This window comes from Oryzias melastigma, linkage group LG8 (genome assembly GCF_002922805.2).
Source record: "Oryzias melastigma strain HK-1 linkage group LG8, ASM292280v2, whole genome shotgun sequence".
NCBI lineage: Eukaryota > Metazoa > Chordata > Actinopteri > Beloniformes > Adrianichthyidae > Oryzias > Oryzias melastigma.
The window spans coordinates 2,102,104-2,115,030 of record NC_050519.1 but is presented as its reverse complement, the minus strand read 5'-3'; the positions used below and the strand labels follow the sequence as shown (position 1 = coordinate 2,115,030).

The window sequence follows — 12,927 nt, the reverse complement described above, 5'->3', positions numbered from 1 at the left end:
CTCATACTCCAACTTCACGATCAGATTTACAGAGAATCATGAGATCAAATACTAACGGTGACATTTGAAAACATAAAGTTCGGTGTGGTTTTTCAGAGCCAGTTTCTGCAGACCTGGAGTTTTAAGACGAAAAACCATAGAGTAAAGCATTCAGACTCGTCCGGTTTCTGTGGGTTTTTTTGGTTGTCCAGGTCTGTAGTGGGTCGTAGAGAGGAGTGGCCACATCTTATGGGTGTGTCTCGAAGAGCGGTCCATCTTTTATCGCAGACACGTTCTAAAAATAACCTGCAATAGCTTAAATCAACAGTTGGAGAAGCTCCAACAATTGTTCTGCCTCTCCTGGAGAGCATTTCAGTTTGGCCACTAGGTGGCGATCGTGCTATAACGTTACATTTTATTCCAGAAGAAGAAGAAAGTATGAGGAAAATACTGTGTTTTAGGCCACAAATGGTTACTTTAAAAATATTTCCCTAAAAGTTTTGGGAAAATTAATGTCTGTGATTTTATAAAGAGGATCATTTAGTCAGCAATGTATGTTTAGGTAGTATTAGCCGTACTATGGAAAATCCCATTATATGTTAGCATCAAGATACTGGACTTTAGCATTACGCGTTAGTTCAGTTTCTACTTTTATGGATCAACCGAGCGTTAGCATTAGACGTACTATGGACAATCGCATTATACGCTAACATCAAGCAAGCGGACTTTACCATCATGCTTTAGATCGATCTCTACTTTTATGGTTTGACCGAGCGGCCGTCCTATGGAAAATCCCATTATACTTAAGTATTAAGCTAGCAGACTTTAGCATCATGCGTCAGATCGATTTCCATTTTTATGGATCGAGTATGGATCTTTTAAGGTTAGATTGATCCAGATTGATTAATCTATTTTATCAACCCAGCTCCACTTTCATAGGGTGACCAAACTTCTTCGCACCTTCATCACATGAATGGCACTAATGGGCTCTTTTTGAAGTCTACGCGCAGCACGCCCGTAGAAAAAATGTAGAAGAACATTTTCACACTACACTGACCGCTCTACAACCTTGATGATTCGTACGGGTCGCCTTCATGTCCCGTACAGATTTGACCATTTTTTTTTACAAAAGTACATATTTACAGTTTTTTTCCCAACATTTTGTTTAGTTTTCTTTTGCTCGAGATGTTTTAGCGAGTCGTGGACAATTGTTGTGTTGGGTCTCCTTAAAGGTGTCACAGCAGAGTGACGGGTTATCCTCTTTGGGACAGCTGTCTGGGTTTAGCCAGTGATGACTCTAATCTCATTGAGCAGCAGGTAGAGCAGCGCAGGGAGGCTCTGCAGAGGTTTAGCCCTCAAGCCAAGAAGAGGAGGAAGAAAGCTTTTCTTTTTCCAGCAGCATGGGGAACACCAAGAGCAGCGCTCTGTCGAAGGAGCTCCTGGAGGAGCTGAAATCCAACACCAAATACTCCGAGGCCGAGCTCTGCACCTGGTACCAGTCCTTCCTGAAAGAGTGTCCGAGCGGGAAGATCTCCAAGGAGCAGTTCGAGGGCATCTACGCCAGCTTCTTCCCGGGCGCGGACCCCACGGCGTACGCGCGGCACGTCTTCAGGAGCTTCGACACCAATGCGGACGGCACCTTGGACTTTAAGGAGTACATCGTGGCGCTGCACCTCACCTCCGGAGGAAAGACTCTGCAGAAACTGGAGTGGGCCTTCGCCCTTTATGACGTGGACGGAAACGGAACCATTAGCAAAAACGAAATTCAAGAGATTGTTAGGGTACGGCCACTTTACTTACATTATCAAATTAAAGCATGTGAAGTGAATGAGGTCGTCCCTCAGGTGTCATTTTGTGTGTACAGAAAAGTGTCATATTTTTATGATTACATTCTTTCAGTCCATATTCAACATGATCCCGGCCGACGACCAGAAGCACCTCCCCGACGACGAAAACACACCGGAGAAGAGGGCTGAGAAAATATGGGCGTTCTTCGGGAAGAAGGAAAACGGTAACGGCTTTAGGACAGACGCGGCTCACCCGCGGCGGGAAGCAACACTCACTCATGTCTGTTTCTCTGCAGATAAAATCTCTGAGGGGGAATTTATTCAGGGAGTGATGGACAACAAGGACATCTTACGCTTGATACAGTACGACGAACCACAGAAAATAAAAGACAAGCTGAAGGAGAAGAAGCATTAACAACCGACTTTCCTGTATTTCATGTGATTTTGTGTTTGTTCCTTTCTGTTTAGAATCTTTTTTTTGTGAAGCTACCGTTTATTTTTATGTTATTGATTACAGTGAGAGTAGGAGGAGTTGATATGGCCTCGGCGGGTTTTCACTTTTCGATTTGTTCATTAGGTTAATTGAGAAGAAGTCAGGGCAGGAGCTCCTTTAAAGGGATTAGGCTCATGTTAACAATCCGCCTGAATCCGATTAGGAGCTGAAGGTCAGCTGAGACAAACAACCCTAAAGGTGTTCGGTCCCACAGTTGGATCATTTCTGTCAAAGCCACATGTTGAAGCTCCATTCGTTCACCGATTTGTTGGCTTCTGCATCAGTAGAAATGTTCAACTTTTGTTGTAAAATTCATTCATATAAAGTTTTTCCTTTGAAGAATATTAAATGATCAGCCTAGAAGACGACGTCTCCCACCTGATTTGTTGGTTCTGCATTTATTTTTTTGTTCAAACGTAGTAAAAAGTTCAAAAAATGAATTTTTTATTCTTGTGTAATACCTAAATAAAAACAGCTTTCAGCCTTGAAAAGCAAACCTTAAGAGTACATTCACACTTGCGTTCCAGAGCAGGCCCTGGATAAAGGTGATCTAGGCGGCCGCCTAGGGCGCCATCTGCTGGAGTGGGCGCCAAATTGCAATGATTTTTTTTTTTTTTTACAGTTTGTCACATCACATATTTCTTGTAAAATGTTAAAAAAAGATAATAATTAAAAACATAAATAAATAACTTAAAAGTTTGACATAATCAATAATTTTGCCCAGTTTTTTTACATTCAGTTGCTTGGAAGTTGAAAATTGCATCAAAGTTAACCTCTGACCTCTTAGTCATTACCTTCCAAAGATAAAGTTTAAGCATCTTTATTAACTAATTTATCCTTTGTGATATGAATATAGTTCAATTCAATCTCGGTTAAAAAAAAAGTTTAGAGCTTCATGTTACAAATTCATAAAAAAACAATTGTGCGTGTTTTTTTTAAACGGTGGCTTTTCTGTTGCTTTTATCTCCATAGCAACCGTTTTATTTTTTGGTCGCCTGAGAGTGATGAACAGGTCTATGTCATTTGTAAAAGAATCGGAACAAATAAACGTTTGGATCCTTGGCAACGGAGGTTTGTGTTAGCCACACCCACATTCCTAATATGTTAATATCGTATGTCATATCATTTTGCTCAGCTTGTGCCAACGATTCACGTATTAAATTTTCATACTATTCCAGCAAAAAATGTGTGAGCGACAGAAGGATGCTACATTTGGGAGGTTGCCACAGTAACACCTTTAAATTTTTTATTTTTTTACCAAGTAGCCTCTCAGTAATGGAATTAGAAGGCAAAAGATAGAAGGAGAAGGTTACATTACCCCTACATCGGCCTAGTTGCAGGCAATATAGCGCCCAAACACAACGTTAAACACGTCATTAGCCGGAAATGTTGCAAATATAGTCGGAAGCTGAATTTGCGTTTCTATACTAGAAGATTCGTAACCCGTATCCTATTCCAAACCCTAACCCTAACTGTAACCCGGTTCCGGTGTTTTACTACAGAAAGGGCGTGAACTTTATTCAAATTTCTGTCAAGAACTTCCATCTAATGATGCTCTGGCGCCATCTTGGGGCCATGTCGTTGTATCTTGCAACATTCAGCCTCCAAATGGAGAAATATGGAAAAATAGTTTCTTCAAATTCGGATTTCACTCCCACTCGATGACATCATCAATAGTCGCCGGACAGCTATGTTAGCGCTCGGAAAGACAGAACAGAGGAAGAACTCAGATTCGGCCTATGCTACAAAACGGTCGCAAAGCTACAGGTCCTGTGGACATCCCATAATGATTTTAAAACGTCCTTTGGATATTACAAATGTGTGTTTTTTTTAGTAGATTTTGAAACATTTTAAATATATTTTGGCTCCAATGAACTTTTGACAGTTCTCACAAAAATTGGTTTTCACCGGGTTCAAGGTGTCTGTAAATTCTGATAAGTTTGTGGAGAAATCTTCGCTCAGATGCGTATTAAGAAGTTAAAACAATCTGTATCGGGTCAGATCAGGATCAGCTTAAGTGTAGGAAAAACAAGATTGAAAACGTGAAAAACAAAAAAAAATTTGAAAAAGTAAAACTTGAATGAAACAATAAAGCTTTACTAACTGAAAAAAATTTTATTTGAACTTTCAACTTTTCCTTATTTGTTTTTTCCCTGTTTGCTTTCAGTTAAAATTTAAAATTAGGATCAGCTCAGGAGCGAAAACGTGAAAACTCTGAATTAAAACTGAAAATAGAGAATCGAAAGCAATGAATAAGAAACCAAAAAAGGAAAGATGAAAGAACAAAAACACGTTTTTTAGTTGGTAACAGTTTTAGTTTTTTTTAATTTAAGTTTAAATGTACTTTTTTTTTATTTAAATATTTCTTTAACATTTTCCTTTTTTTTTTTCAAATGTTCAATTTTATTTTTTCACATTTTTAATAAATCTTTTAAGTCTGTATTTTTGAGTTTAACTGCTTACATTTTTTTTTTAAATCTACAATGACTGTTTTCTCACATTTTCAATCTTGTTTTTTATTCACTTTAAGCTGATTCTGATTTGACCACATAAATCAGTTTAATAAAAATAAGTGACAACAGAAGCAGAACATCAGTGGAATACAGTTCCTATCCTCTCTGCTCAGGAATAAAAACCTTTTCTCCGGCTTGTTGGCGTCTGGTTTCAGAAAGACGCTCTGCAGCTTCTGCGTTTTCATAGCGAGGTTTATTTGGGACGCTGCATTCCTCGGGACACGGCCTGGACAGAGGTCACACATGAGCAAACGTTCTTCAAACATTCGATGAGAACGTTCAGCAGGAACTCGGCGGGATCATAATCAGGAACAATAATCCAGAACAGAATGACACTGGGAGAACGACACACACAAACCGTCTACAACCGCCGGAAACCTGCAGGAGCTCCAGGACGGTTCCTGGAGAGAACAGAGGACAGACGAGAACACAAACTGTACAGGTAATCTGAGCGGGTTCCTCATCCTGACCCACAGAACTCTGAAGAACCACATTGTCCTTTTAGTTAAAAACAGTTTTTCCACTTTCCTGCACATTTACAAAAATAAAACGTACAACATCAAACACTTCTGACGGTAAAATATTAAGTATGTACAAATGTACACGGATGCAGAGAATAAACCGAGCATATTCCGGGTTTAAAACCATTCAGGCACTCAAAGGTGTTTCAGTGACTTGGAGCACCTTTTTCCTCCAGAACGGACTCTGGCCTGAACCCAGGGAGCCGCTTCCACCGCGTCCTCTCAGCTTCCTGGACGTTTCTCTTCTGGTAAATGAAGATACAGATTTACTTTGTGCAAAAACCAAACACCAGAACAGCCATCATGGTTCCACGAACTGCAGCCTTACGGTAAACATGCACTTCCAGCAAAGAAATGGAGCAAAATAGGAAAATATATGCATTCTAACTTTTCTGTAGGTTTCAGTGTATTAAAATAAACATTTTTTGTGTTTTTTTCTCTTTTTTGGTTTGGTCAAACTGTAAAAGAGTCGACTGAAGCTGATGAATTCAGAATACAGAGATGTGCTTGAAGAACTTTACAACAGTTAGACAGCAGAGGACGTAACGAGCATTCAGGAACGTTGATCATGGGAGGGGTGGGATTTAGAAGGAACATGCTGCTTCTTGGATCCGCTTCTCTTTTCCAGACTTTGTTGACGCTTTTCCCCGGTGGGGCTGCAGCCAGAGGACGAGCAGAGCGCACGTCTGCGGCCGAGCACGGCCCGCAGGTCGGGGCATCGGAAAAGCTCTGGACTCTGCAGACAAGTCGCAACAGTGGAGGCGGGAGGCTGATCCCGGGTCAGGAGGCTCTAAATGTCCATGTCCACCGGCCGCACATCCCCGGTTTTGTTCTCCTTCACCCACAGCTCCCGGTCTTTGGAGGGATCCACGTTCTGCAGGAGCTGGTCGACGGGCTCCACCGTCTGAGGAGAAACAGACACCAGCGTGAACCCAAAGGAGGTCTGGAGAGACCTTCAGAAAAATGCTAATGAGCAAAAAAAGACCTTAAAAAATCCTAAAAGTTACATTTGAGAGAACAATTACAAATGAAAATACTAAAATTTAGATCTCAAAACAACATAAATACAGAAATTCAAAACAGCAGAAGAGCAGCTAAAAACTAATTTGAAATTAAAGCAGCAATTGCCTTGTATGGCTCACAGGAACCACTTGACCCCCTGCCACCCTCAATGCACAATCTTTCTACCCGCCGTCACTGGCCTACCTGTTTCACGCCCCTTGTTACAAAAATGTACATTTCCAAACAATGGTAATGATGTTCCAAAGGATAAGTTGGCTAAAGTGCTAGCATTGCGATCAGTGTTGTCAACTGTCTCAGGAAAACACAGTACTAAAAATGCTAATTATGCTAACCCTGCTAAGTTGGCTAAATGTGCTACCATTGCCACCAGTGCCATCAATTGTCTCAGGAAAACACATTTTTAAAATGTTAACAATGCTAACGATGCTAAGTTAGTTTAAAATGCTAGTATTGCGATCAGTGTCGTCAACTGTCTCAGAAAAATACATTTTTAAAAATGCTAATTATGCTACTTGTGCTAAGTTAGCTGAAAGTGCTAGCATCCCATTGTTTTTTGTTAGTTTCTCCCACTGTGATGTCATCATTTTTGTGCACTATCACTGCCTGGAAACAGTCCAGGACAGCTGCAGGACATAAAAACATTTTTAAAAAGAACAGAATTTCCTGAAAAATGATAAAATATGAATAAAATCCTTTCATGAAATAAAGGAACGTGAAAAAGTTTGACGCACCAACTGATACTTTGGAAAGTTGCTCATACATATCCTGCCAAAGAGAAAACATCAAACTCACGCTCTGGTTGAACATGTCGGTCTCATGCCGCAGAGTGGTGTACTGACGCAGATGCTGCTGAATCCACTCGATCCGCTCCACCTCCAGCTTCTCCAGCTCCTGCAGAAGATTCAACCAGAAGAGCTCAGGCGCCGTCTGACAGGCGTCTCTGCTGTGACACCGCAGACTGAGCAGAAGCTTTACCATGTTGGTGGTGACCATCTCCTCAAACCACTTGGACTGGGTTTGGTTGTAGAGGTCCACACAGCGCATGAGGTCATCTCCTGGAGGAAATGCAGAAGCATAAAAGGAGGATCAGAGTTTTGCTTTGTGTTCTGTTGTAGTACCAGGTATGACCAGCAGAGGGAGCCAAGAGCTGAAGGGAAAAATCAGGAGAAATCCACGTGAGATTTTTTCTGAGGTTTATTCAGAAATAAAAGTATCTTTTTAAACTTTTATGAAATTATTTTTTTTGTTTAACTTTTTGTTTTACATTTTGATCTTTTCTAAGATAAATATGTTCATTAAACTTCTTCAGTGGCTTGTTACTAAAAGTGAACGTTTCGATTTCTTTACTGAAAGGAAAAAATAATTCAACTTGAATAAATAAATCAGCTATAAACAAATTATGGATTAGGGTTCCCTTCATAGCAAACAAATTACCACTAATATTTACAGTCATGTTTCCATAGCAACCATAGGCTTCTACATCAGCTCAGGCAGCTAAGGTTACGGTCTCAAACTTCGACATCTGCTCCACTTGCTTTTTTGCCCCGCCCACATTGGCATCATCACATGTATATGTGAGAGTTTTGGTCTGGGGTGGAGTCTTGTGCATTTATTAATGTGAGTGAAACATTCAAACGTTTGATTGTTTAAGGATCATTTTCAAAGCGAAAACAGAAATAAAAAAACTTTTCCAACAAATACAAACGTCAGACTTAAGCAGAGATTTGAATCAGAATCAACTACTGAAGATGGAAAGAGCTTTATGACTAAAACGTCTCCACTAAAAACCTCTCATTTTAGGTGAAGCTCCGTAGGTTCGACCTCTGACCTGCCTGCGTGGATTTCCGTCGGGCCTTCTTGATGTCCTCCTCCGTCTTGTTGCTGAGTTTGACCTCCAGCTGCTGGGTCTTCAGATCCAGATCCTTCTGCCGGTCAGCCAGAGCTTTACGGGCCTGCAACCAGAATCAGACCACGTCTTCAGCAGAGCTTTTTCATGCAGGAGACAGACATCTAGACCTCATGGTCCTTATCAGAGTCTCTGGGGTTTTCTGAGCAGAAAAGAGACCAAATTTGTTTAAATATTATAAGTAACGAAGGAATTCTTGAGTGCATTTTTGTTTAAAATGTTTGATAAAATGTTCCACAGCTGTTTTCTTTCAAGTTTAAGGTTAATTTCTAGAAAAAAATAAAGTTTTTTAGGTTAAAAGACTTATTGAAACCTTTCAGATTAGAAGAATTTTCCTCAACCGTCAAAATGTTCCCAACATTAAAATAAAAACTTTTTTTTAGTTAGTCAAATTTTAAGTTTTACAATAATCTAGGGCTCAAATTGATGTGTTTTTAACATGTTCTAGTGGTATTTTTCTACTGATTGAAGACAGATATCAGGAAAATGTATCTTAAAATGGCCTTTCTTCATTCAAATGTGAATTAGGAGCAGATGAAAAGAATCCCATTTGAAAAAGATGGTAGAAAATATGCTGGGCGAGGTCAAAAACTGATGCATCCATTTGTAGAGGAATAGATCCATGAACGTCTTTGTTGTCCTCATCTGAGATGGAATCTGGATCAAAACGGCTGATAGCTCTGATATTAATCACCATTTGTGCTGTATGTAAGCAGGAGAATGTGTAGGGAAGAGGGGCGGGGTTGCCCACAACTCAGAGGTGAATTTCTAATGAACTCTGAACTCTGTAGGCTAAAACGGCATAATCATAATTAATTAATTAATTAATTGACCAACGGGAACGCTTTAAAATCAATGATCGGAGTGAATCTTTAAGGACTGAAATAACTTATTTTCTTTGCGCCTCCATGTTGCCGCCGCCGCCCACCTCAACCTGCCTCGGCCATGAAGACGAAGGCAGCATCCATTCATGCTCTGATTCAGCAGGTGGGAGGCAGCAGCAGGAGCTCTGTGCTGAGATGGACAGCGCGTGGGAGAGCCGGAGCTGTTATGGTCACGTCATCCTTGATGTAAACAGACTCCCGAGCTGCTGGCCGTACCTTCTCCACGCTGGCGAAGCGGCTCGCCAGCTGCTTCCTGAGGTCTGCGATGTGGTGGTCGTACTTCTTCAGGTCCTTCTTGAAGTTGTCGCCTCTGAATGTCAGCAGCGGTTTCTCCACCTCAGTGTGCAGCTGTGGACACAAAGCAGGTGTCGGGTTACACTCCAAGTAGGTAGTGTGTCAAAGTCAAGGCCCGGGGGCCGGATCCGGCCCTCTGGGTAATTCTATCCGGCCCTCCAGATCATTTTATTTAATAATGACTTGATGTTATCTTGAGCTCATTTCTTACTTGTATCATTTTGACAAAATATACTTTTAAAAGAGAGTAAAATATTTAAAGTTATTTAAGATTTAAATTGATTTATTCTGCAATAATATTCCTTCCTTTTTATTATTCATAATTATGTTAAAAAGTTACGGTTTTAAAGTTTTAAAACTTGGCATCATGCTAGCTTTTTGGGCAATTTTGGAATTTACAAAGATTCTTTAGGCTAGTTTGGAGTTTAGCTAATATTTCAGCTACATGCTAGCTGTTTTGGCTAATTTACATTAATTTTTTTAGGATATTTTGATGTTTATTTTTTAGCAACATTCTAGCTGTTTTTGCTAACCTAAGTTTTTGGTTTTTTTTTTTTTAGTTTTTTAGGCTAATTTGGTATTTAGCTAATATTTTAGCTGGCTATCAGCTTCAGCGTTTTCAGCTATCAGCTTCAGCGTTTTCTTTAAAACCTTAAGGTGTCGATACAACTGGTCCACAACCTTTTTCAGGCCATGAACAAGTTTAAATTGGACAATATTTTCATATTTTGTTTATTTTTATTTTGGTATTTTCTGAAAATCTGTTTTCAAAATAAAATGCTACTACAGGAAATTTGGTTTAGAAAAGCCTAAAAATAATAGTAGACATTTTTTATGCAGAGGATGAAGATTCAACAAGATTCAGTGTCGGTCTGTGGCCCGGGCGTTGGGGACCACTGGTCTATTCCATGCAAAATCCACTTTTTGAGCTTGTAAGTGTATTATATTGTTCATTCTTCACTATACACAGCCCCATATTTTGATCCGTTCCCACATTTCTGAGTAATCCTCTAAAAAGTGGCACTCTGAGCACCAGCCCCTCCCAACCCAAGAAAACGAGCGGGTCCAAACAAGCTGATGTCACAAAGTGAGACGGCCCCTTTCTGGATGAGACTGAACCGCCCCCAAGCTAAAACAAACAAACAGGATATGTCTGAATTCCTTTTCTACGCACTACAGTGCATTCGCCATTTCTGGTGCTGTCTGAATCTATAATTCCAAAATCGAGTGGGCTAGAAATTTCCCAGAAGTCTTTGCGAAAAACTAGCATGCATTAGTGAATATAGATCACAATACATTGTGTTTAAACAATTTTTGTAAAAAAAAATGTATTTAAATGTAATTTTTTAAACAAACTATCCACATTTCAGAACAAAGAGAAGTCAGAAATAGATGTAAAATATTCATATTGATTACATTTTCACTTTGTAAAATCAGTGAGGTCATATCCACCCTTTAGAAAAAGAACAGTAGTGAGCATGGTGTTCGGATTGCTTTTAAAATCCAGGGCACTGGATCATTTTTAGTAGTTGGGGATTGAAGTAGTTAGGGGGGGAATTTGGACATGGTGACAATTTCTCTGCAAAACTAACGGTGATTAGCCGCTAGCTTAGCCGTTCAGCTAGCTCAGCCGTTCAGCTAACTTAAGGCAGATATCAGAATCAGAAGCAAATTTCCAGGTACGAAACAAACAAACAAAAATAACTCAAATTTCAAAAACAATTTGTTCTTTCATTTGCCAAAGGTAATATAAGATGATGTAGATATAGTTTACTTTTAAGAATTAAGAAAATCCTGGTGTAGGCCCTTTAAAAAACAGAAAAGAAAAATGTAGAAACATTTACGCCTCACATTCAAAAGTTTTCTCTCCTAAAAGTGAGCAAAAGTCACTGAAATGAAGATTTAAACGTGCCAAAAACCCCAGTTATCGAGCCAACGTGCTGCTGATGAACTCAGTTCCTTTGTTTACTGTTTACTTCATTATCATTATTTATTAGCTCTGCTCGAGCGCCTTCTTCTAAAAATCGATTCCTCTGGAGAGCCTAGAGATAAAGGCTTCCTCTGACGAACGGGGCTGTTGTCTCCTATCCACAGTCAGATCCATCACTGCCGGCCCCTTTTCCTTCCCACCAATGAGAAGTTATTTTCTCAGAGCAACAAGCTGCAGGCCTGAAGCTCCTGAGGTTGGATCAGCTCCACCCGCTGCACGCTGACCCTGCTGCCCTCGGCGGAGGCTCATCAGAGCGCGTAGATCATTAATTAGACAGGAGCAGAGCTCTGCGGCTTTCTGCTTGGATGGGAATCAGCAGAACTGCTGCACTTCAGCAGCCTGAGGGACTAATGAACCCCTGAAGATGGAGAAACTTAACGCGAATCACCTTATTAGCAAACTTGAGGTGAACTTCAGCTTCATCGTGGAGGCTCTTCTTCAGCTGAGTCCAGGCTTCTCCCAAAGTCCTGAGGAAAAAGAAAAGAACGTTTCATAAACTCAAACTTCTGCTTCTTCTCTGGCAGGAAAATCAATGAAAGAGTCGATGAAGGAGCCAAAGAAACAAGTCTATTTTTAAAATCCAATCTTTAGAAGGAGCAGGGGTAATTACTGAGTTTACTGCACCCACCCTTCCTCCTGCGCTGCCAGCGGGCTCAGAGACAGCTTGGAGAGGTTCTTGGCGTATTCCTCCTCAATCTTTATCCTGAAACAGAGAGAGGCGGTCAGCAGGTCCCATCTCCACCTCACAGATGTAAATGAGTTCTGCTGATGCTCCTCCGGGGGCCTCTCCGCCTGGGGAGGCGTGTTTGTGCCCTTTGTGACTGCGGCTTCCTCACATTCATCATCCACACCTGAGTGAAGCTTTCAGCTGAAGCTTCGCTCGGGCAGCAGAAGGAGAAGGTCAGCTCTGCCCGGAAGTTTGTGACAGCCGGAACGTCTGGGAGATTTTCCTGCTGATCTTCCCACGGCTACCAGCAGGATGTGATTCAGCTCTGTTTGCTCTCAGGATTAGGCGGAGGTCGGATGTTTACCCGGGTTCGGACTGAGCTCTCAGAGCAGAACTTCAGGGACCTCTTACCAGGGGTGAAAGTAAACCGGAGCAGTCCGGAGCAGCGTTCCGGTAAAAGAAGGAGGCAGAACGCCGCTCCGGCTGGATGGAGATCAGCTGCGGTCGCTCTCATGGGAGAAAAAAATGAAAATTGACACTCAGGCTGAGAGCAGCCAGAGCTTTATTCACGTTGATTTCAGTGGCGTATCAGCCAGTAGGTTGAACGCTGGATCTCTCTCCCGGTCTGGGCTCTTGTTCCTCAGTAACAGCACGCCCTCGTTCTCAGGTCGTCACATGTTGACGTTTGGGATCCCTCCACATCACTTTTTGACGTTTTCTGTTTCCCTAACTCATCGTTTTTTGATGTGCTAGCTGCTCCCATTAAGTCACTGGTCCCCAACGTCCGGACTGCGAGCCAGAACCAGTCCGGTGCCAGGATGCGGAGTGCACTGGTACCCTAACCTAATTCCACGCCTGTTCCCACGTCTG

The 12,927-nt window shown here is 41.3% G+C and overlaps 2 protein-coding genes across 5 annotated transcripts in view; one reads left to right on the top strand and one right to left on the bottom strand.

Annotated features, from left to right (window-relative positions):
* The first annotated feature begins 423 nt into the window (after positions 1-423).
* Positions 424-2,622, top strand: rcvrna (recoverin a). 2 transcript variants are annotated; one of them, XM_024271381.2, is made up of 3 exons: positions 424-1,760; positions 1,879-1,990; positions 2,063-2,622. In XM_024271381.2, the coding sequence occupies exons 1-3, from the start codon at positions 1,380-1,382 to the stop codon at positions 2,179-2,181; spliced, it is 612 nt and encodes a 203-aa protein (XP_024127149.1). In that variant the 5' UTR covers positions 424-1,379; the 3' UTR covers positions 2,182-2,622. The 2 variants fall into 2 exon arrangements, with proteins under 2 accessions (XP_024127149.1, XP_036069149.1); XM_036213256.1 differs by having other exon boundaries at positions 1,879-2,622.
* A 2,321-nt stretch (positions 2,623-4,943) lies between these two features.
* gas7a (growth arrest-specific 7a) overlaps positions 4,944-12,927 on the bottom strand; it is a 19,407-nt gene continuing 11,423 nt past the window's right edge. For all 3 annotated transcript variants that reach the window (XM_024272966.1, XM_024272967.1, XM_024272968.1), the window contains 7 exons: positions 12,019-12,093; positions 11,779-11,857; positions 9,323-9,454; positions 8,145-8,268; positions 7,292-7,371; positions 7,109-7,207; positions 4,944-6,197 (listed from right to left, as the gene is read on the bottom strand). In XM_024272966.1, coding sequence (XP_024128734.1) covers positions 6,084-6,197; positions 7,109-7,207; positions 7,292-7,371; positions 8,145-8,268; positions 9,323-9,454; positions 11,779-11,857; positions 12,019-12,093 — 703 coding nt within the window. In that variant the 3' untranslated portion in view covers positions 4,944-6,083. The remainder of the gene's footprint in view (positions 6,198-7,108; positions 7,208-7,291; positions 7,372-8,144; positions 8,269-9,322; positions 9,455-11,778; positions 11,858-12,018; positions 12,094-12,927) is intronic.